Source organism: Centruroides vittatus, unplaced genomic scaffold (genome assembly GCF_030686945.1).
Source record: "Centruroides vittatus isolate TY-2023 unplaced genomic scaffold, ASM3068694v2 contig_877, whole genome shotgun sequence".
Classification (NCBI taxonomy): Eukaryota; Metazoa; Arthropoda; class Arachnida; order Scorpiones; family Buthidae; genus Centruroides; species Centruroides vittatus.
Genome location: NW_027122569.1, coordinates 605,183 through 629,003, shown reverse-complemented (window position 1 = coordinate 629,003; position 23,821 = coordinate 605,183). Strand labels below are relative to the sequence as shown.

General features: G+C 28.8%; 1 protein-coding gene across 1 annotated transcript; it reads left to right on the top strand.

The window, feature by feature from the left end:
• Positions 1–5,280, top strand: LOC136983179 (inhibin beta A chain-like). The gene is made up of 3 exons (XM_067279835.1): positions 1–81; positions 2,551–3,114; positions 4,491–5,280. The coding sequence occupies exons 2-3, from the start codon at positions 2,739–2,741 to the stop codon at positions 5,255–5,257; spliced, it is 1,143 nt and encodes a 380-aa protein (XP_067135936.1). The 5' UTR covers positions 1–81; positions 2,551–2,738; the 3' UTR covers positions 5,258–5,280.
• Positions 5,281–23,821: the final 18,541 nt, after the last annotated feature.

The following is a 23,821-nucleotide window of genomic DNA, read 5'->3' as shown; positions in this document are numbered from 1 at the left end:
ATACAGGTTGTCACATATGTCTGAAACCACAGGACTCCTGTTGATCTTTGTTTATTCCTTACAGGCAAAGCCTGGAACTGAGTAAGAAGGGACAAATTCAAGTTATTTTGATAGTGGGACCTGTAATCAGCAAGAGGATGCTCAAGAGTTTAACAGGCTACATTCAGACATTCAGACTTTCTACCAATTACATACAGCAATCTTTATACAGCCTGTTAAGCTGTATACAGATTACTCTATGGATTCCATACCCTGTATATAAATGAAAAATTAATAATTTAATTTGTTTAATTATAATAATACTTATATTATTGATTAATTACTATGTTTTTGTAACTACAAGCATATTAATTAATGTTATAATATAAAAACTAAGCTTGCAAATGCAATATTATTTTCAATTCAACCATAACTTTGCTTATATAAAAAATTCAATAATTAAACTAGAGCATAATTATCAGCATAATTAATTTTAATTTATGTAATTAATAATATAGCTTCTCTGTTTCTAAATTTAAAAATTGATTCACTAATTCTGTAAGAAAATATTTTTTTAAATATATTTTATATCTTTCAATTGTGTAATTAAATTTTTATATAATTATAATTATAATTTATATTTAATTATATATTTTATATTATTATTGGCCTAATTCTTAAGTTTTTTCATAAATAAAATTAGGGCAAAATATAATTAAATTATTGCAAAAGATCTTTTTGCAATATATTTCAAAATGGCCTTCATTTGTTTAAAAATATAAAATCTTTAAACTTAATTAAAACTCAATTTAAAATCTTATTTTTAATAATTTATATTACTATATAAATTATGTACATATATATATATATACAAGTTTTTATATTTATTTTATAAATAAAATTCTATATTATGTATAAAATTACAATTAAGTAAATTTACATTAAAATTAGTTAATTTTAATTGAAATATAAATAATTTAAATTTGATAAATATTAGAAAATTATAACTTAAACATTTTGAAATGATTTTTAAGTGATGAAATTAGGAGAAATTTTGGAAATTTTCATGCTACAAACTACATCTCTTATAGGAACATAAGTTTAAACAGTATTATCATTATATTTTATTAAAAATTAGTAAAATAGGAATAAAGATCACTAATTAACCTATAATTTCCCTTAATTTTTAATAAAATTAATAAATTAAGATGTTACATTATATAAATTATCATTTTATACCTCTAACATTGAAGAGATATGATGCAAAAAGTTAATAAGCATAGTAAAAACATTATAATTAATTATTATAGAGGATAAACTAAATATAATACATTATTCTATATGTTAATTTTATATGAAACACTCTTAAACTTGTATTTAAACTTGATACAAAATAATTTCTTTCGTGTTGCTTATACTTCCAAATGGGCATATTCAAGCTAAAATAATATGTCATATATTAATTAAATTTTAAATATTCTGACTAAAAATTTATGTATTTCCCTTTTTATTTATGTTGTACAGAAATTACTTTAAACTATTTTAAAACTTTGATTATTTAAGTATTGGGCATTTAAACTGAAATTTATAATGGCATTTTACATGTTATGTATGGGTTCTCATATCTTACTTAATTCTATGAATAAATATGGCCTAAAGGCAAATATCTTGTCTGGCCAATAAGCCAAAATCTCTAGGGTATCCTATTGTCCTAAGTTCTCTAGAAAATACTCATTTTTCTTAAAAAATTCGAATTACATAGTTGAAATTCCCAATTTCTACGCGCTATTTTCGCTAATACGCCATTTTTACAGAGAAAAACTATATAATTTTATATAATTTTTCAACTTATAACATATTCTGATGATTTCTACATATTTTTGAAGGAAGGATGCCAAGGCCCTACACTTTCTTAAACTAATTAAGGCATATTCTGTACTTAAAATAAATTTTATAAATTAAATTATATATAATTATCATACCTATAAATTCTCCAAATTTTCGATAATTTTGAGATTTAATGGGCAAAACTTGTAATCAAATTTTTATGAGTAGGTTGGAACGTAGGAGTCCTAATAATCAAAGAAACACAATCTTGCTGTAAATTATCAATATGTACGATTATGTTTTATTTTTTTAATGCATTGTTTATGTCTAACGGAGAGAGAAAGAACCTTACTTTCACTCGAAATGTCTTTCAAAAGTCGCTTGAGGACAAATTATATTCAAAGTTCAATAGATAAGGATTCATCTTTCACCAAGTTATATTCAATCCCAGATATTCGCATAAATTCTTTCAGAAAACTCTAATCGCTTCTTTATGCAAACATTTAATTATTCTGGATGAATTTTATTCATTTATTTTTAAAATTATATTTGAGTTCTTGAACACGCAAAACAAATTTTCCAACCCGTTTCGAGTACCGAAAAAAGTGGTATCTACTTGTGTTTTGCGCGTGAAAATTACGTTTTAAATCCTAAAATATTTTATGCAATTATAATGTGGCTGAATTTTATTATATATTTTCTCCGTAGTTTTGTATTATTTCTTTTTTTCTTAAATTCTTTTAGACGTTTCTGGTATCCAGAATGAGTTTCCAATAACATCCGTCCAACCTCCGCTTATTTTTGGGACCGTCCTGCGCAGAAGAGATTTCTGTAGATATCAATGACGCCGTAAAACATATAAAAAAGTGAGAATCTAAGTCTTTTGCACATTGCTCTTTCATTAGAAAGTTCAGATCAACATTGTCATCAGCATGTCTCAATCGCACCGCGCTATCTTTTTGAGTTTTCTGGCTATTTTTATAACGATATCGCATCAGAACTCTATAAGAAACAGGCGAGACGAAGAAGAATGTCCAACTTGTGTTAGGAATAAACAAAGCAAAGAAGAAATCAGTGAAGAAGAAGAGAAATTAATGAGGACCGCTCTAATCCAATTGCAAATCTTGAAGACATTGAAGCTCGAAGAACCACCAAAATTTAACGATAACATCTCGAACTATTTTCGAAATTTAATGAAAAATGTAAATCTAGAAAATGGTCAAGATGAATTTAAACAATATAGAAGTTTATCAGAGAGAAGGGTTTCGAAAGTTGAAACGAAGACTATCATCGTGTTCCCAGATGAAAGTGAGTATTGAAGCCATGTCCATTCTTTAAAACTATTTTCCTGTTTGTATATCGTAGAAGCAGAAATTTGGGAAATTTTGGCCTTAAGAAAATTTTAATTTAAAGAATTTTTATTTTAAGAACCGTAGATAAAAATATCTTTAATCGCTTCGATTTAATTTCTGTTTGTTTTCTGTCTAGAAAAATAACCTTTTATCATATGTTCATATTTCTCACTGTACGGAGATAAAAGCATTCTGAAATCTAGAGAAGGGTCAATGTCATCAATTCATACGTAGCCAGTGTGAATAAGTACCATTAACTTCTTTTAGATGCAGCTGTAAGAGTCATAATTTGAATAACATAAACAGTGAAGAATCGACATTGTCATATGAATCTTAATGATATAATATAATGACAAAGATCAGGCAAATATTTTGAAAGTATCTAATTTCATTATAGAAGTGCCACTGGGAGTATGCTGTTTGTTTGTTGACAATCTCATTTTGCTACTATAGAATGACATCAGGTACCATAAACAATCTTGGTAGTTAGTTTACCGTGTTACTTTCTTATACCTCTTTCGTTTTTATTAAAAAACGTAAAGATTTAAAAGCATTAAAGTTTTTACTAACATTTTAAGCCATTTTTAAGTTTGCATAAGCTTTCTTATTCTTTTGCAACGTTAGTCAAATTGCTAAACTAAAACATTTCAATATGGCGACCAGTGAATAGAGATTCTTGTAATAAGATTTGTTTTTAATAATCGAACTTCTTTAGTAATATATACATATATATATTTAGAAATTACATATATATTATTTTAAACCAGCTACATCATAGTTTTAATTCAAGAATTGTTTCATTCAAGGTTAACTTTTGTTCGTTGTAACACGATAATTTTTTAAATACAAAAGGTGTGTGAACTGAACGGTTAAATTACATTTTAAAATATAATAATAATAATAATAATAATAATAATAATAATTCGATTTATTTAAGAGATAATTAAGTAAAATTTAATTTCATTTTATTGATTTAACAGCATTTTTCTTATAAATTTATATAAATAATTATGAAAAAAAATATATGAAAAGTTTACATAATTCTGTTTAAATCTGAAACTTTTAAATATTAGATTATTAATTCATAAATAAATGATTGTTCGAAATGAAAGTTTAACATTTTTTATCATACAAAATTCAAAAAATACAGCAAAAATGTAGTACAAAGTTCATAAAAATCTGCTTTTAAATCATTGTTTGATTATATAATTTTGCTGAATTTGTTTGTTTCTGTAAATAATTTATAACAAATTTTAATTATTTTTAAGAAAGTTGATTTTTCTAATTAATTGATATATTTAATATAATATTTTTTTTATTTTTTATTTTCAGTTAATGATAAATCATTTAGCAAATATCCAGCAGTCACTCTGTACTTTAATTTCACTTCAAAGACACTTCCAAAAGGATCAGTTTCAGCACAGTTATGGTTTTACAAAACTAAAACTGATAAAGAAGCTATACAGTTTGGTATAACTGAAGTTGTGGAGTCAAGCAAAGCTACAATAGATTATGTATACAGCAAACACGATATTAAAGATTTTACAGATGCTAGAAGAGCAAAATGGATGAAAGCTGATGTTTTCTCCTATCTTCCAGAATGGTTTGAGAATCCCAACGACACTCACCGAATAGAAATCAGTTGTCAAAGTTGTGCCGATGGAACCAAACCTCCAATATCATTAATCAAGAAGAGGAAACCATTTCTTCTCTTTAAGATTAACGATACAACATCAGATAGAAACAAACGAAGTACATCTTGCACGGGATCTAACTCTAATGGATGCTGTAAACAACCTCTCTTCATCAGCTTCTCAGAGATAGGTTGGGATGATTGGATCATCCAACCATCAGGTTACATGGCTAATTATTGTAAAGGATCGTGTTTAAACGAAATCGATCGATCAAGATACTATTATTCTACAGTCATCAGAGAATATATTACGAAACAGAAAGATAAAGCCGAAAAATTAAACTTAACTTTATGTTGTACACCTTCAAAGTTATCTTCCATATCCTTGATCTACAGGGAAAAGGATAATGTTATCCTGACTAAAAATCTTCCTGATATGGTCGTCGATGAATGTGATTGCGCTTAAAAAAACTGTATAAAATAGAAAAAAAACAATTGCGAACAAACTCTAAGTTCTGAACTATTTAGGAACCAGTAAACAGTTTTCAATAGAACTTTCTACTGTAAAAAAGAGCACTTTACCTATTAAAGATGTAAACTTTGGTAGAACTTCCATCCTAGAGAATAATGGAATAGACTCCAGATAAAACACTAAAATACAGAATAAATGTTTAAATATCCTCTGTTTTATATAATGTATTATATACTTGTACATGAATTTCTATTTTGGAAGAAAAAAGTTCTATTTTCTAACTTATTAAAAAGACATTATATTAAAATTTTTGTAATCACTTATAAATCAATCATTCCAATCTTTAAATCAATTATAATTAATTTAATATATAAATATACATATTTTTCTTTATAAAATCATTAGATATATTTAAATAAAATTGTATATTTCATATTAATAAAATTTATTTAAAAAATAAATAAAAAAATTATTAAAATTTTCTAATATTTTACCAAAAAATTTATTTTTAAACCATAAAAAAATTATAAAAAGAAAAGATTTTAAAAATTATTTATTTATTTTTAATTCAAATATTTAATTATTTTTTATCAATTATAAATAAATTGTACACATTAAATAATTGATTAAATTCTTCAAATTAACTCATATAATTTTTATTAAAAATTATTTTATTTATTTTTAAATTAATTTTTAATTAATAATTATTGATTGAAATATAACAAAAAAAATAAATAAATAAAATTATTTATAAAAAGAGCAGGAAGATGAGATAAGCTTAAGAATAATTATATAGAGTTTATTATGTTTGAGAGCATGAGAAAGTCCTTGTTAGATAATAAAATGAAGGCTTTAACAATTTAATAGAGCTTAATAAACATTATTTTTGTTTATAACTATTTATTTAGCACAATTTATATGTTGTACATAAACAAACATCATTGTTTATTGATATGTAATATTGATAACAAATTGTTAACTAAATTCTTTACCTCTTTTAATTCAATTTAAAATTTGGAACATTCAATTATTTTATTAATGAATTTGATAAAAAATTTTAAAAATTAAATAATTTTTCACTCAACCTTTATTTAATTTTACTAAAATATAATTTATCAAGTATAATTGCTGTACAATTTTAATGTTAATATTTTTATTTTGAATCATATCTTTAAGCAGATAGGAATTACATGAAATAAATATTATAAAATAAATATTACAGTTTTAAAATCTCGTATTAATCTCTATTTATTCTAAAAGATAATTTTTATTTATATATAAAAAAATTAATTAAAATTAAACTTATTTAAATTTACATATTCGGCTTTACTGCCTGACGACTTTAGTGTTATGAGGAGAAGTTCATCGATCAGCACAGGAGCTTTAGAAATATCTTTTGTAATAATTTTTAAATAATTTATTTTTAATTATTTGCGAAATGAATATCAAATTAAATTATAAGATTAATACTTAATTTTTATTATAAAATTATATATAAATATTAAAGTCTCTTCACATGAAATAATTAGTTAAATAAAAGGTTGATGAACCTTTTACAAAGTGCATGCTTCAAAATACAAAATTAATTTTTAAAAAATTAGCTGCGTGCTCAAGTGTTTCCAGACAGTAACTGTGTTTAATTTAATCATTAAAAAAAATAGATACTAGAATAGTAAAACAAAGGAAACAAGAAGAATGGAGAATTAAATTACATATATGAGAATATTCTATTATGGTAAATATTTTTAAAGTATTAAATTTATCATAATTATGATAAACCATAGGCAAACAGAAATAATATATTTAAAGTCATATTATTAATATTTTAAAGTTTCAAGGGACAGTTATGAATTGAAGTCAGTGACTTTTATTATTTATCCAACCAATTAATAATTTAATTCGAATAATTTTATGAATAAATTATTCATATTAAATTCATGAATAATTTTTATTTTAGTGTGAATTAATGAATATAAACTATTAATTTATCCTTAATATCAATCAATTATTCTTATTTTTCATCTAGCAAATTAGAGATTAGTCAGATGTAAACGTTGATAGGAGGATTATTCAATCTGAAAGGATAATATTAAATTTTTATGTCTATGTAAACAATTCCAAAATTCTATAGACTTTTGGGGCCGTCCATTACTTATGTGTACAGTTTTTCAGTCACTTTCGACTCCTCCCTGTTGTGTACAGTGATTTACATATGGCAAACTCCCCCCTTTAATTACCTATACAATACATTACAGACCTCGCAGACATTGAAGAAATGACTTTAAAAAAAGCTCTGAAAATATTTCCCGAGAGTTTATTCACATAACTATTAAACAAGATTATAATAACAAATTTGTACGCCATTAATATCATTCACATAGACAATGCCTCGGCCCTCCTGTCTCCCCAATGTATACAATGATGGAGATGTTTACTGTATATTAAATTACTTAAGAAAACTCCCGAAGATATAAAAGTTTAAATAGGATTTTAATAGTATATAGTATAAATAAGTAAAAAAATCCCATTATAAATTGAGGAATAAAAAATACAAAGGTATCCGAGTAAGAGATAATTATATAAATATCTCTGTTATATTAGAATCTTAAAATTTTAAATATCTGTACACTATTTTGTAACTTGATTAGGAACGGTATAGAATTGAATCTTTAGATTAAAAATAAACTTTTACATTTTGTAATATGTATACTGTATGTTATAATCTGTAGAATCCCATTACATAAAATTGATATAAATCTATATAATTATATAGAATAGTAGAATTACGAGAATAATGGCATCGTTATACAGAATAAAACGTGTTAAAATAGAACTGAAAGCATTTAAATTAGTAGTAAAACATGTGCAAAAAATCCAAGATGGCTGAAATGATAAAGAAATCATAATTTTAGCAATATTTTTCAACTATTTTAATTAGACAGAAGCCAAATAAGAAAAAAAAATTTGGAATATCTAAAAAATAAACTCTTGTAGTTTTATTCAAATTTTAAATCCAAAAAGAATCTTAAATAATTTTTACCCTTTTTTTCCGTTTCAGAAAGTTTAGAAACGTAGACGTCACCATAGACGTCATACATTTTTGAATTCGAGAAGCCAATCAGCATCTAATAATTATTACATGACCCAAGATGAGGTGCGGAAGAGAAATAAAAAAGAAAAATAAACTTGAATTTTAGCAAGCTTTGATTAAAGCTTTTCTATAACTTAATATAAAATATTTAGAAAAATAATACAAATATACTTTCATATATTTAATTTAATATGCAAGTTTGAGAATTTAATTTTAAAATTTCATAGATATGAAATATTTACATTAAGAACTACGGAAAAACGAATGAAGCGCCAAAATGGTCGAATTTTTTTTATTTAGAAAATTATTAAATATTTATTTATTTAATCGTTTAAAACATTCTTTCAATAAATTAATATACGTAAATATTTTAAAATAATTTTAAAATATTTTATAATTATTACATTTCAATTCTGAAAATCAATGAGAAACTGCGAGTTTATACTGGAATCGACCTCGGATTCCTATTACATTAGAAACTCGATTATTCGAATCGGTATTTTAAAAAAAGAGAACAAAAACCTAGAACGTGTAGCATTGTACATACTACAGAATATAATATAGTATATAAAAATCCAAATTATATATTGAAATTACTACGTTATCTGTCGATTGTAGCGCCACGAAACTAGGTCACATGTGCTTAACATTACGTTACATTTCAAGAAAAGTAATTTACTTTTAAACACAGTAATTGCATTAAAGTATTCACAGTTCGTGAAACTTTAAATGTACAGTGGAAATGCACAAAACCAAATGAGTTTCTGAATCATCCGAAAGGTCCCCGATCCCATCAAGTTCTATAGTATTTAAATATGCTAGAAATTTAAGACAATTTTATAAACTTAAATAAAATTAAAACAAAGTTTTGGAGAGTTAAGATAGAAAAAGCATAAAAATTCAAGCGAGTCCGAAAAATCAAAGATAAAAACTTGGTTTTCGAGCATTCCGAACGGGACGTAGCTCTAAAATTTTTTATAAATTTCAGTTAAAAACTCTAAATATTTGAGGAACATTGTTATATTTAAAATTTTTCCTTAATTTCTTCTAATATATTGAAAAATAAATTCATATAATAGTAGATCTTACATAACAGGTTAAATATGACAAGGTTATAAGTTTAATTACACGAATGATCGTTAAAATATCGATGAAAAAAGTGAAAGTGGTGAAAGATGATTGTCTATTTATTATTATTATGGGAGATATTCTGAAGATCAAGGTTACAGAAATAATTTTAAGCAATAAAAAGTTAAGGGCAATACGTTCTTTTAACCTTTACAATGATCTTTAAACTTGAATTAAATGTCAAGTTCATTTAACAATATATTCATTGTCTATTGATTAATTTAATGTAGAATAATTTTTTTTAATATAAATAAACAATCTTAATTTAATTTTTTGTATAATTAAAACTGTTAAAAAATAGTTTATAATTTTTCTAATATTTATAAAATGTTAAATATTCTTATAAAGGTATGTAAAAGTTTGGTATTTTTATAAGAAGTTATGGAATTTTCAAGGGATTTATAAGAAAATATTTGAAATTTATGGGTGCCCACCAGTGGCCGAGGATAAAAACATTGAACATTGGTGGTTGATCACGAGTTCGCGCGTGACAATAAACAGGTCACGTGGAGTTTCCCGGGTTTCTTCAAGTGTTAAACAGGAGCTCATATGAGAAAATGGCCCTTGTTTAGCTGTTAACCACTTGTCTTTACTTGTCTAACAGCTAAATAGGGCCAGTTTCTCGTATCTTCACGTACCTAACACATAAACATGGATAGTTTCCTGTAGAAACGCCCCTTGGTAGATCTCCCATGTGTTCGTTGCATTATCTATCACTCTAGTCCAAAATTTAGAGGAATTATTAAAATACAGGTAATTTTATGCAAGAACTAATTTATAAAATGAAACTACAGTATTTTAATAAAAATTATTCAATGTAATCCTTTTTTTAAAAAAATTGTACAAATTTTGTAAGAGATATATTTATTAAAATCTTAAATATATTATATTTCTACAATTCAATAAAAAATATTAATTAATTAATTGTATTATATTAATTCGTTCTTCTTATGAGACGTACTGTACAGTACATTTTAGAATGACGAATGGGTGGCCAAAAGTCAATTAATCATTGTTCAGAATAAATTGCTGCCTTATTCAAATACTTCATTACTTGCAAAATTCGTTACGCAAATTGTTAATGGTTAATTTAATGGGACAAGACAACGCAACACATAGGCATCGGCCAAGAAGGAATTTCCATGGAAAGTCCATCCGTGAGGACTTTCCACGGGAAACTAGACCCTGTTTAGATGTTAAATCTAAACAAAGATTGTAAATAAATTTGCCGGCAACGTGCAGTTTTCCATATTAAAACATGGAAAACTCCACGTTGCCGCGTTGATGAGGCGCCAACCCGCGACCAACTGCCAGTATTCAGAGGCCAATTCAAACACACTTCATAAATTTCTGAATTCTTGCATAAAACATGGACTTTTGGACTACTCTGTGTGTATGTGAGTGTGCTTTTGTATTTCTTTACTTATTCTTCGTGGTATTTTCTCAAGTTTTCCTTTACACATCTTAAAAATTTAATTACAAATTGTTCATAAATAGTATTTTTGTAAAAAAAAAAAAGTTCCAACAAAACATGAGCATTTTAACCTTCAAATAACGCTTAATATGACTTAAATGTAGAATGCTGCATTAGTTTGCAACTTGTTTCTTGTTTTCGAAGGAAGATTTCATAAATTTATCTCTTGTGAAAACGAAAATAAAATTGCTAAATTTCTTTATTCCAAATGGTGAAATATGATTTACTGATTGAATTTTTCTTAATTGCCCAAGTATCATTTTTATCGCAAGTTTTTGCAATTGTGATTGCTGCAATGAAGATGCTGCGCTTATCGACTATTATATTAATTTTTCACCACAAAACTTTCTTTAATTAATGTTTGAAAATCTGTTAATTCTAGATTACCGAACACGACGGCATTGAACAGCAACACCTCTTGCAATGAGGAACAATGCGTGTTCTCGTGTTCTTACAGCGCGATCTTAAAATAGAATTTAATCTTTCATTACTTTAATGAAAGATCACGTTTTATTTTAATGTAAATAAATCAATTTAAATAAATTCACAATCTTCAGATGTCATTTAAATACATATATGGGCATGGTATCTGCAAGGGTCTTCAGGATGACCAATTCTCTGGTGCATGAAAGAGGAGGAATACGTTTTTAATTAAAACGAATTAAATCATTTATATATTTTTATTAGTTGTAAATAATGTAAGTCGGGGCATGGAAATGTTTACACGATAAAATCTCGATATATCTATAGATAAAACATTGGTAAACACAATTATCACGAAGCAGGAAAACTTTCACTGCTCTCAAAGTCCACAGCGAAGGTCGAGAACTGGAGAAACTGAGAGTGATTTCCCACTTCTTCTAGTGATTAATGAGACTGATAAAGCCTAAAAAATACACATGATGCAATTAAACTCCATATTTAAATTGTTAAATCAGTAAACAAACCATAGATGAATATTCTCTCTCCAATTATTTTGATAAAATGTACAAGTTTTACGGGCATTCGTTTAAAAATTTAAAAATACTTTTAGGGTGAGAAACCATTTTTTGATAAGCTATTTTTGTTTATTTAAAAAAAATAATTTCTCAGATATGTCTATTATCGAACAGTTTGCTATTCATTCTTGATTGAAGTCCATCAATCAATCATCCGATCGCGAAGAAGAATCATTTAACTGTTTACTGTTTAAAAATAGTAAAAATAGTATAATTTGATATTTAAAACCGATAAATTTCACGTAATTTCTTAAAGAATATTTCTAATGTTTTAATACCCTGGTTTTCTGAGTTTTTTCACGTGTCTAATACCTATATAGAACTAGTTCAAACCCCTTTAAAGTCTTCATAAAGGACCAGTTTCCCATAGAAACCCTTAAAATCTTCATATTATTTCCAGTTTCTACATTTTGAGTATAAGAAGCTTTCACATTCTTTCGCTGTTATAATGCACATTAGTCATCGCATTTTGTCTATATGAATTCTTTATAAGTCTTCATTATTAAGTCTTTTATATTTTTGTCGTATGAGCCTTCATTTTTTAGTGTGACATTAAAATCTTCAAGCTGTGAAATAATATGATGTAGACTAATGTAGTATGAGATTGATCAAGACTCATGCTACGTAGTGTAGCCACAATATAGTGACTACACTGCATAGCATATCCTAGCAGAGAAGCCAACATATCAGGAAAAATATATTCTTCTATGCAAGATATAGAAGAATATATAAATTAAATTGCAAAAGAATAAATTGGAATTATAGTGCAGTTTTTTTAAATGAAAAGAAAGAATTAGAGAAAAGGAAGGTAGAAAAAGCCAAAAATCTGGGCAATTTTTCTCTCATACGGAAAAATTACTGCATATATTTTATAATATATTTCATTAATTTATATTATGTTATTAAATTTCTTTATCTGGAAGACAAAATCAATGAATTAAACACAAATCGACCTTGAAAAATTCCAAGAAGAAGCCTATTAAATGCATTTTTAAAACAGTTCTATTTTCGTTTACGGAACATATCATCTCGATTGCAACTTACTAGACCATAATTTCCTATTTTTACGTTATAATTTGGATATACGTCACTCAAATTACACTCCTTCAAACGTCATAGATTACAATTTGCTTTCATTCTCGTGACATCACGACTCCGTGACACATCGACGTCATACGGGCGCTACCTCGACCTTGTGTCTAAATTCGCGTCACACGATTTCATAACGTAAACAGAATATTACTTGATTACACTGGAAAGAGAAAGGATATATTGGTACCTTTATTTTTTAATTCGTTTTTCTGTACGACGTCAGATAATTGTAATTCAATTTGCAAATTAATCGACGAGTTGCATTTCCTTCCGTTTTTTATCAGCCTGTTAAGTGGTCAAAATTCGAATTTTTAGCAGTAAAACCGGTTGAAAATTCAAATCCAAATGGTCAGAAAAGGCTGTAAGATGCTCTGAAAATTAAAGAAAAAGGAAAATAGTTATTAAATATGATTTTCCTGCACAAAAAGATTAAATTGTTGATATAAAAATATGCATCTCGAGTGTGCCTCCTGCTAGATAGCCTCGCTGATAAGGTTTTGTATGTATAGAATGGATGCATGTAACGTTAAACCCTGCAGTAATTATAATTAAAATTAATAATTTATTCTCACGTAAATTCAGGATTTACATTAAAATAGTTCTAACAAATATGAATGCAGTAAGGCCATTCTATACTAACATGTAGAATATTCTTGATGATATTTGCATATACATCTATTGGTTTGAAACTTGAACATAATGTGATGCTTTAGAAGCCTTTATAGAGCCTTTATAAAGCATACTTTCGTAAGTGTAAGAGTTTCAGACGTGACTCATTCAGGGTTGTTACTGTATAAATATTTAGTACAGGTTCCAAACAGCATAGGATTTGATACAAGATCTAAAATTCACTTTTAGATTCTGTACTAAATTGCTGTAAAAGTATCTTTAATGGCAAAAAAAGTTCTGTAGATTTACTAAAATTGGAAGAAATCTTAATATAAACGAGTAGAAATCTATTTAAATTCATCCAAAATCACATCTTAACGTTCAAATGTACGTATTTTTAGAGCTACAACTACATAAAATTCGATATAAATCATCGACTTTTTATATATAAATACATACTTCGAACTATAAAAAATTGATTAATGCGACGATAATTTATCATTTTCTACTCGAACAATTGAATTCTAACGCATTAAATCATGTTAAAAATAAGAAATATGCGGTATAAACGGGCCAGTTATATAACCACATGTGTTTATTTTCGTTGCGGTTTCCTGTAGAAACCGAATAATGTATACAAAACAGCGATTATTTATTTAAAAAAATTCAATTAATATAAAGTTTGTGTTGACATTTACAACCTAAAATGATTTAAAATTAAATTAAACGTAAACAAACAAGTGAAATTATGTAATGTTAATTAACAGCCATTGTTAATTACCTGATAAACTAAATTAAAAAATAGAAAAATCTCCATCCACTTTATCATCTTTGAACATTTAAACATAAATTTCCCTAAAAATTAAATTTAAAAATAAAAAAAAAACTCTTCCTAATTAAAAACTTTATCAATTAACGTATCGCGTAAAAAATTAGTAGTGTGACGTATCTGACGTCATCGCATAAATTTCATTCCGAGAAGAAATCCGGTAATTGACCTTACTTCCATATATGGTCACGAGTAATTCATGAATGAATGTCGTCATCGAACACTTTCGTAAAGTCTACTCGTAAATTTAATGCCGTCTGTTAAAGTTATTAATAAACGGCAATAAATTTTAAGTATAATAATAATAAATAATATATAATTAAACGTTGTTTTTAACTAATTAAATTTTGTAATCATAACTTTTAATCGTAGTGACTTGCATTTTAGTCATCCGCCTCGTCGCGACATCTGCCGTTTGTGATTAACATTTTAGAAATTAATTTATAAAATTTTTCTTATTAAAGTATTATCTACATTGTTATAGAAGGAAAAATTAATTAAATTAATTTATCTTAATTTACATAGTAATTATATTTAAAATAAAAGTATTTAACTGTTTATAATATTAAATAATGAAATTATATTAGCGAATCGAATTTCCGAACACTCTTTAATTAAAAATATTATAATATATCTATATATAATTAATCCATTTTATTTTGTTTAAATAATTGTAATATTTGATTATTATAATAATTTTATAGTGTCGTCTGCTTTCTGCTATTATTTTTTACACTACAGATGGCGTTAACGTAGCAAATTTCATAATCATCGATTTGTTTTCTGAAAAAATCAATTAAAAAAATTAAAATTTCGAATTAAAAGAAAATTTTTTATATATTAGAAAATATTTTAAATATTTTAAAATATTTTTATTCACTTTTGATAAAGATAGGACGCGAGGTCCATTCACCTACATGTTTAAGTTAGTGTGGGTGCTAAAATATTTCCTCACCACCCTTCTAAAGGTAACAAGATACTAGTCGCATTCTAGGGCAAAATAGTAATGGCACGCGACAGTCAGCCACCCACAACTACTAAAACATCACTATAACAGTTTCCTCTACTTTTTTTTTAATGCGATTTTTTTCAAACTTGAGTATCGCTAACAACTGCCGCCGCATACTGGAATATCAAGCAACTTTTGATTCTAAGAAACTTATAATATTAAAAGAATTTCCATGAAGATTTTTTAAAATGTATCAGCCTCGGTAGTTTTTGAACTTCGCCAATTTCTACCTCATACGAGAAAAAATCCCTAAAATTTTGCTTTTACAAAAAAATCTTCAAATTACATTTTGTGGGAAAATTTACCCAATTTTATTTTTTATGACAAAAAAGTTTACGTAATTTCGCTTCTAGGGAAAAATCCCTAATTCCCAATACCTTGAGGAAAAAACTTTCTCAAATTTGATTTATTCGGGAACGAGCCCTGATTAAAGGAAAAACCCGAAAATTCCGCTTCTGAAAGGAAAAACCCTAAATTTCTCTTTCTCAGGGAAAAATCCTCCAAATTCCGCCTACCCGAAGAAAATCCTCATTAGTCATCATCTAGGAAAAACAAAATAAAAATTAAAAATTCTACACTTTGAAATAAAATCTCCAAAAACTTCCCTCTTCGGGGAAAAATCCCTAAAATATATTTTTCTACAGAAAAAACCTCAAAATTCATTCTTCTAGGGAAAAAAATCGACGATATCTTAGAACTCCAGTCATAAGAACAAAAAATCTTCCAAAATTTTTAAATTTCCTTTCAAAAATACATTAAAAACAATAGACAAATAATAAGAAAGTGACCATTGTTTAAAACTCCGATCACGTTGTGGTATAGCAAGTTTTTTTTAAATTTTATTTATAGACAAATCGTCTCTATAGCTAGATTATGAGCAATTAATTTCGTTAATGAAAGTGGGAAAGTGTACTAGAAACCAGTTCCACCACACCAGCCATAACACTATATATACATATGTGGCATACCCGATGACAAGAGGTTGAGAAGAGTTTAAAAAAAAAGAAACTAGTCGAGGCCTGTGAACCAAAAAGTACGTGGGATTATCAAGTGTCATCCCGACAAGGTTAGTCTAGCAATCAGGTATACAGGTTGAGTTGAGAGCCATTCATTGCTCTCGTAGAAAACACTTGTGGGAGGAAAATTGTCTTTAGTTCAAGGACAGTAACAAAGAATAAAGCACCGAATCGAGTATAAATATTTAAATAATTTCAAAAACAGAGTATGCCTTTGTACGATATTGTTAATATACCACTTCTATACACCTCCAAGTACTACCCCCTAACCTAACGCATGCTCCTTTAAATAACTAAAAGAAAAAATTTTTAAATGGTCCACGTCACTTTAAATAGTCCTCTAAACAATGCAAGATAATCACGTGATTGGTGTTAAGAGACTAAAAATAGTATCAATTATCTTGAAAAAATAGCATAGTATTTTTTTGCGAGCGCTTAGTTACAAGTCTTGAAGTAATTTTAATGTGTTTTACTGTTAGTTGCCTTAAGTAACGATGTAGTTAGTTTTAAATATGGAACTTCCTTCATTTTTCATGTAACCTTGTAAAATTTTTAATCTGTTTGCGGGGTTAAGTAGAAAAAAATTGAAAAAAATAACAATAACAACACAAGGACTTTATTCTTTCCCTTCATTACTCCTTCACGTATCATTAAACGCTTAATTTACTACTAATTTTATATGTTATATGAATTATCCTATCGAGAGAGATATCTTGAATATTCCAGGCATCAAGGGAAAAATCTCTAAATTTTCACTCGTTGGGGATTAAAATATATATATATATATAATTAAAGTTACACTCTTTGAAGCAAAAAACTATAAAATATGTAAAATAAACTAAATTTTATTTTATTAGTGAAAAATTTCCAAAGTTTCACTTTCGCAGGGAAAAATCCCCAGAAATCAGTTCTCAAGAAAAAATCAGCAAAATGTCACTAGAGAAAATTTTTTGGAAAATAAATGAAATTTTGAAGACTTTTCCCCCTCGAAAAAATCCCTAAATGCTGCTCTGCGAGGAAAAAAATCCCAAAAATTTCATCCATTTAGGGAAAAATATTCGGTATTTCACACATCTACGAAAAAACTTTCTAAAATGCCGCTGATTGAAGGAATGATTCCTCAAACTTCCAAATTCGACCATGACGAAAAGATCCCTAAAATCCTCCTAGAGTTAATCAACTCTGTAATATTCTAACCTAAAGTTTTTTTTAAAAAAAAATCTCTAAAATTCCCTAATTGGAAGAAAAAAGTTTCAAAATCAGTGGGTTAAAATCGAGAGTTCACTTTAAAAAAAAAAAAAAAAAAAAAAAAACAAAGTTCTCGAATCTTCGTGGAGTTCTGTCGTCCCTCTTGAGTAATATACCATTATTAGAACACACACAAATACACAACAATAAAAGATAATGCTCCCCAGCAACGATGACGACATAGTAGAAAGAAACAAAAGGTTATTGCCTCCACAGACGGACTTAAAGAGACTTCAGAGAATTCAGGGAAATTTATATATATATATTTATTTACATTTAAAAAAGGCACCCCACGAGGTCATTCATATAAAAATTCCACAGGAGTCAATTCTACTTTAGCGATTACGTTAGCGATTTTTGTGAGGATCGATACTTTAGTAGTATCGAAAGCAAGCGCTTTTGGAGGTCGACACTTATCGATCTATCGATTAGATTTATCTATTGTTAACCCAATAAAGTTACCTAAAAAAGAAACTGTGTGTCTGCGTCTGTGTGTGTGTGTGTGTGAAGAGTAAAGTAAAACGTGTCCTTCGAACCCCGCTATTCAGCCTTGAAACGTGGGTGGCACTATAAACAACGCCATTAACATGCACGATACAACGTGGGTCAAGTCAAACAACAGATATTCTATTTAGTCGATGAGCTATCGATGCCACGTCACGTGATTTGTATGCGTGATGGGGAATCCTCGCGAGAACCCCTTGATGCGACATGATTCTAGCATTGATCAATGGAATTCGATATCACGTGGTTTGCACCAAAAAAAGAAGCTGAAGTTGAATCCTCTTTTGCGTGCGATACGAGCGCTTGGATGGGTAGCTCTAAGTTACGTAATTCTTCCAAACCACCCCCAAAAAGGGCAAAACGTGAAAATCTTCCTGTGATCAGCGTAACGCTGAGCTAGCAGAGGTTACTTAATGAAGATAGTGATTTAGGCACAAGCTACGGACGAGAAATCACTTCATTTCTTGCAAAAATGTACTGAAATAACATTTATAATATTTTCTGTACGCTTTCGCTATAGAAAATAACAATAGTAATAAACATTGTGATTCTAACAGCATCACTTCTAATGCAAATCTCATCAATATTTGATGGTAAAGTTTACGTGATAATATGCATTGTGTAGTACGAACGGGATATGACAAGTCTAACCCGTTAGCAATCACCATAACATTTTTCCCCATTAAAACTCATACATTAGACCCCATTAAAACCCACACAAGTTACAATTTTGCGTACGGGTCGCGAATCACGTGATCTTCCCACCAAAAGAAACCCCTCGAAACAGCGCACTAAATCTCGTAACGTCGACTCTATCACGAGAAACGATTACGTACATCACATGTTTATACGTAAGCCATAATTTATACACGCATAAACATAAATACTGCAAAGTTATCTGCGTGCAAAAAAAAGAAGAAGAAGTCTCATTATACGGCGTAGTACGTTCGTTTGTTTGTACGAAAACATTTAACCAATAACTCTTACGAAACACTTCAATCGTTACGTGACTTCTTGACCTTTTAAATGTCACTTTAGGTTATCTACCCGAGTTTAAAATCGTTTAAGTTAGCACTTTATTTAATTTTTCTTCGCATAACACAGAACTTTGTTCGAGTATCACGAAGACAGATGCCTCAGGTATTACATAAGCATCGATAACACACTATAATAAAGTAACACCCACGTTATTACGATAGCTTTTTTTTTCCTTTTATATACAATTATGAAAGAGTGAACCGTTCTATTCTCTCCTATCGATCTCAATGGTTAAATAACTTCTAAAGCGATCGACTGTTACGGTAACAAAGGAATTGTTACCGTAACAGTTAAAAAAAAAAAAGTGAAAAATTCGATAGCGCGTAACCTTTAAGTAACGCCTGACTACATCATTTAAGCTATAGTGATGAGAAAATTATGATTAATTCGTTCGCTTTACTAATATAGTAACAAAAGTGGCAAGTTAAACACAACAGTATCGCGTTACTGGCGTAAAGATCAGAGTTCAGTTCGGTGGTGAAGGTGTTTTCTTGTACGTATAATACCTTAATTATTATCGTAACACTAAACTTATATTCTCGTGTGCTTTCTACGTTAAGTCAATTAATACTTTTTAACTGTTATCGACGATCTGTAAAACGTCAAAAGAGGCAAAGACCCCCCTCTAGATCCTAGTTGACGATAACGTCCTACATAATGTGAGATGCTTTAATAGTTTCGCGTGACCGAGCACTTCCGGTCTGTCCACTAAGAATGCCCACATACGCCCACGTGATTCTTTTATTCGTGTTGGCCCTACCGTCACCTCACCAAGCTTGTAATACTCGAGGGTGTCGAACAAAGAATCGTGACGTCGCTTAACTACTTTCACGCTCTACACAATTTGTAACGAGAAATTATAAATTTGCATACACGTATTCATCCCCCATCGGAGCCATGAGCTAAAACATTTCGTGTTTATAACACGTAACTAGTCTCGTGAAACTACGTAACGTCATAGTAACAAATTCGGGGTCTAATTTGTCACGTGAGCTTTATTCTTTACTTCTCTATTGAGATGTGTTATAGATTCTGAGCACGTTCTAGTTCTTAATTCTGTGTAGGTTTATATTATAGTTGACGGTGTTAGTGTTCATTTAACACTAACTATGGGCTTTAATAATACAAATAGTGTACGTAGATTTACGCGACTGTACGTTTACGAAACGTAAGTGCAAGTTACAAGGCCATAGACTTTTAAAAAAAGCGAGAAATTCGATATAAAATTGGAACAATATTTTTAGTAATACCTCGTTATAGCGATAACTTAACACAATGATCCATAGCGTGATGTGAATAACCCGTAATGACTTCGATCGCCGACGATCGATCGTATCTACGTATCGATTCTAGATTTGCATATTACGTTACGTCACATTAAATGAACTGAGTTAACACCGTTAACGCATCAACTAACCTATATCGTTGCAGGGTGAGGGCCACGTTAAACAATAACGAATAGAGGAACTTAACACCTGCGGAACATCTCCAACCGAATTGTTTATAGTATGCTAGTTAATAAGGGTCGACGACCCTAAAATTACTCTCCGCATCACATCACCTATTCCGGACTTTAACCGATAGAACGAACGCATTAAACCCTTTCTAGACGATCGAGAAAGTATCACGAACGAGAACGACCTCGTTATAACGATTAAACCGTACTATTTTCCTTAATTCGTAAGGCGCAACAAGCGGGTTTCTCACACACACAAAAAAAACACCTCCCAAGTTCTTCATCTGGAAAGCTGTTAGTAAGGTGTGATAGACATTATGCAGTTTCCAGATGTCACCGGCTGACGTAAACGAACTCAACACATAGCCTTGAGAGCGTGTAATGCCCATACAGGAGATTACCCCGATACAACGAGTGACAAATCTGTAAATCATTAATGACACCGAAATTTTTGTGCCGCGTAAACGTAATTAAATCTAATTAAAATTGTTATTTCTGTTTGTATTTTTATACGGATCAACAGTTACAAATATCATCCACCCACGCCTTCAGACACCACGTTTTAAAAATAAGTCGAAACATATAATTAAAAGACACGGGGTCAGAGATGTTGCTCTAGAATGTAACCCACGTTACAGGTATTTATTTATTTTTTTTTTTTTAAATATTACGTTTATGTACTCAACAAACCGACTGTACAATGTGTTCCCACGATGTTTCTCCATCTGAATACTGCTAATTATAAATTATAAACCAGTCCAGAAACAGATTAACTACCTACTTTGTTAAGTCAAACTTCAGATAAAGTATCGATTAAACAGTCTACACTAGAAAAGGTCATAGATAAAAGGTCAAATTTTATTTACTGTCTTATTTTCCAAGGGTATCCACAGTAAACAATAGAAACTCTGCCTTTATATATATATATATATTGTTAGGGTGAAGAATTGTAACATAACACCAACCACACCCTCGAGTGTATACCAGGATGTTGTGGGTGGGTAGACCTGTTTTCTAACTCCAATAATAGAATAGTGTACGTTTCCTCGCACTCTATCAGTAGTACAGCCGCTAGACTTGTGTTTATTATTTATTTTTCGATGGTTAATATAGGTTACGTGACTTTGTTGAACTGTTACGTACAAGATTATTCGATATCCTTTCCGCCATTTTCACTACAAAGCAGCAAGTGTAATATCAATGTGTATCGTACAAAACACGCGTTTCATAACCATAAAACTACAACTACTGCAAATCTGTTGTAAATGACAAGTGTAGGCAGCTATCAAATAGTGTTTCGTAGACTTACAACAAAATTACAAGTATTTCGAAACACTAGAGTACACTTGCAATACACTAGAGTATGTGTTTAGAACACACGGGCCCCAACAACAACAACAAAAAACTCGCCTTTAATAATTTTAAGCTCGAAAATAATTAATACTAAAGTGTATTTCGTAACTACAAACGAACTCTACATGTGTTTCGTAACAATAAAAAAAGTACAATTAAATTTGGAGACTTGCCTGATGAATGGCAAGTGACTCGAGACTTTCGATAGAATTTTTAAATGGCAGACTCGAAAAAAAAGAAAAGAAAATTCCAAGTATGTTTCACGTAACAAAATGGCACCTTAAAATATAACAATGTAAACGTTTTACGTCACTCGAAACATTCTTTAACCGTAAAGTATCGAATACGTAACAATTAAATTCCAAAAATAAATAAAGTTAGTGTCCGAAAGAAAGTTTGGTGTGTGTTGTTAAGCAACGAATAAAGGAAAACAGGGATTGTTTCCTCGAATCACGACACTACAAAATATACTAGGAATTAAAAGTGACAATACAGATTATGTTTTTAAATTATTTAATAGTGGTAATTTAATCATACGTCGGAGAATCTGCCTCCACTTTTCTTCGTACGATCTCCCACGTCAACAATAAACGTGTGGATATCGAAGTAAATGTCAAGGGCATTTACTAAACCGGGTTAAGAAGCGATCGTTTAAACGAGAAAATAAATAAATAATAATTTAATTCAATAAAATAATGATTAAAAAGTCAAAAAATATATTTTTTTTAATTCGATTTTTTTAATCTTTTCACTTTACTTTCTTCTTTTCCTCATTTACTAGGTCGAGGTCGCGTGTTTACCATTATTTAATCGACACCTGGTGGAGATTTCTGGCATTTTTTCGAAAATATCCACCATGTTTTCGGGGTCGATCTCTTCGTTTCTCTTTAAGTGTTGTCACCCCCTTTTATTTTTTATTTGTAAACATGTCCGAGTGACCTACATTCTGGGTAATCTGTATTGCTGTTTTTTTTTAAGTTAACGTCGAGAGGGGGTAAAATGTATTATTCATTTTAAAAAATTAGGCATTAAATTTGTTTAGAAAGTATTGTTTGATTGTAGTCCAAATATTGTGCTCTAGTTTAATTATTTTTATGTAGAATTGTTATTTAAAAAAAATGAGTATTTGTTTGTTATAACTTGTACTTTTTTTCTCTTCTTGATTTAAGGCACCGGTTATTGATTGTTCTATGTTATTGTTCCAGAATTTGTACGATTTATATCTTATTTACACCATTGTTTATGCTTGCATTGCTCAATAGACAATTGTAGATCTATAGACCGTTAACATAGAATACTGGCATTTATCATACACTGATTATCTAGTGTATAACTTATTTACATCTCTAGGGTATTGACACTAGACATAAATTACGATAATGACTTATAAACTCATTATAAAGCTCTAACAATAAAATTAAACACTTAGCCTAACTATAACACAGTACTGTAAATTTAAGACGGGGCATAGATACCTCAACATAGATCCATTCCTCACTGCATTCGTGTATGACTTAGTCTTACAGATATACTTAACTATAACACAGAGCTAACATAGGACTATAAATTTCAGACGGGGCATACTCGTCCAGCATTCGTGTATAACCTACAATGTTACAGCATTATTAAAAACCTTCAAATAGCATTAAAGCGTTAACATAACAATAGCCTATGGGGTGGGTGTGCAAGGCCAAATAAAGCCTATTGTTGTAG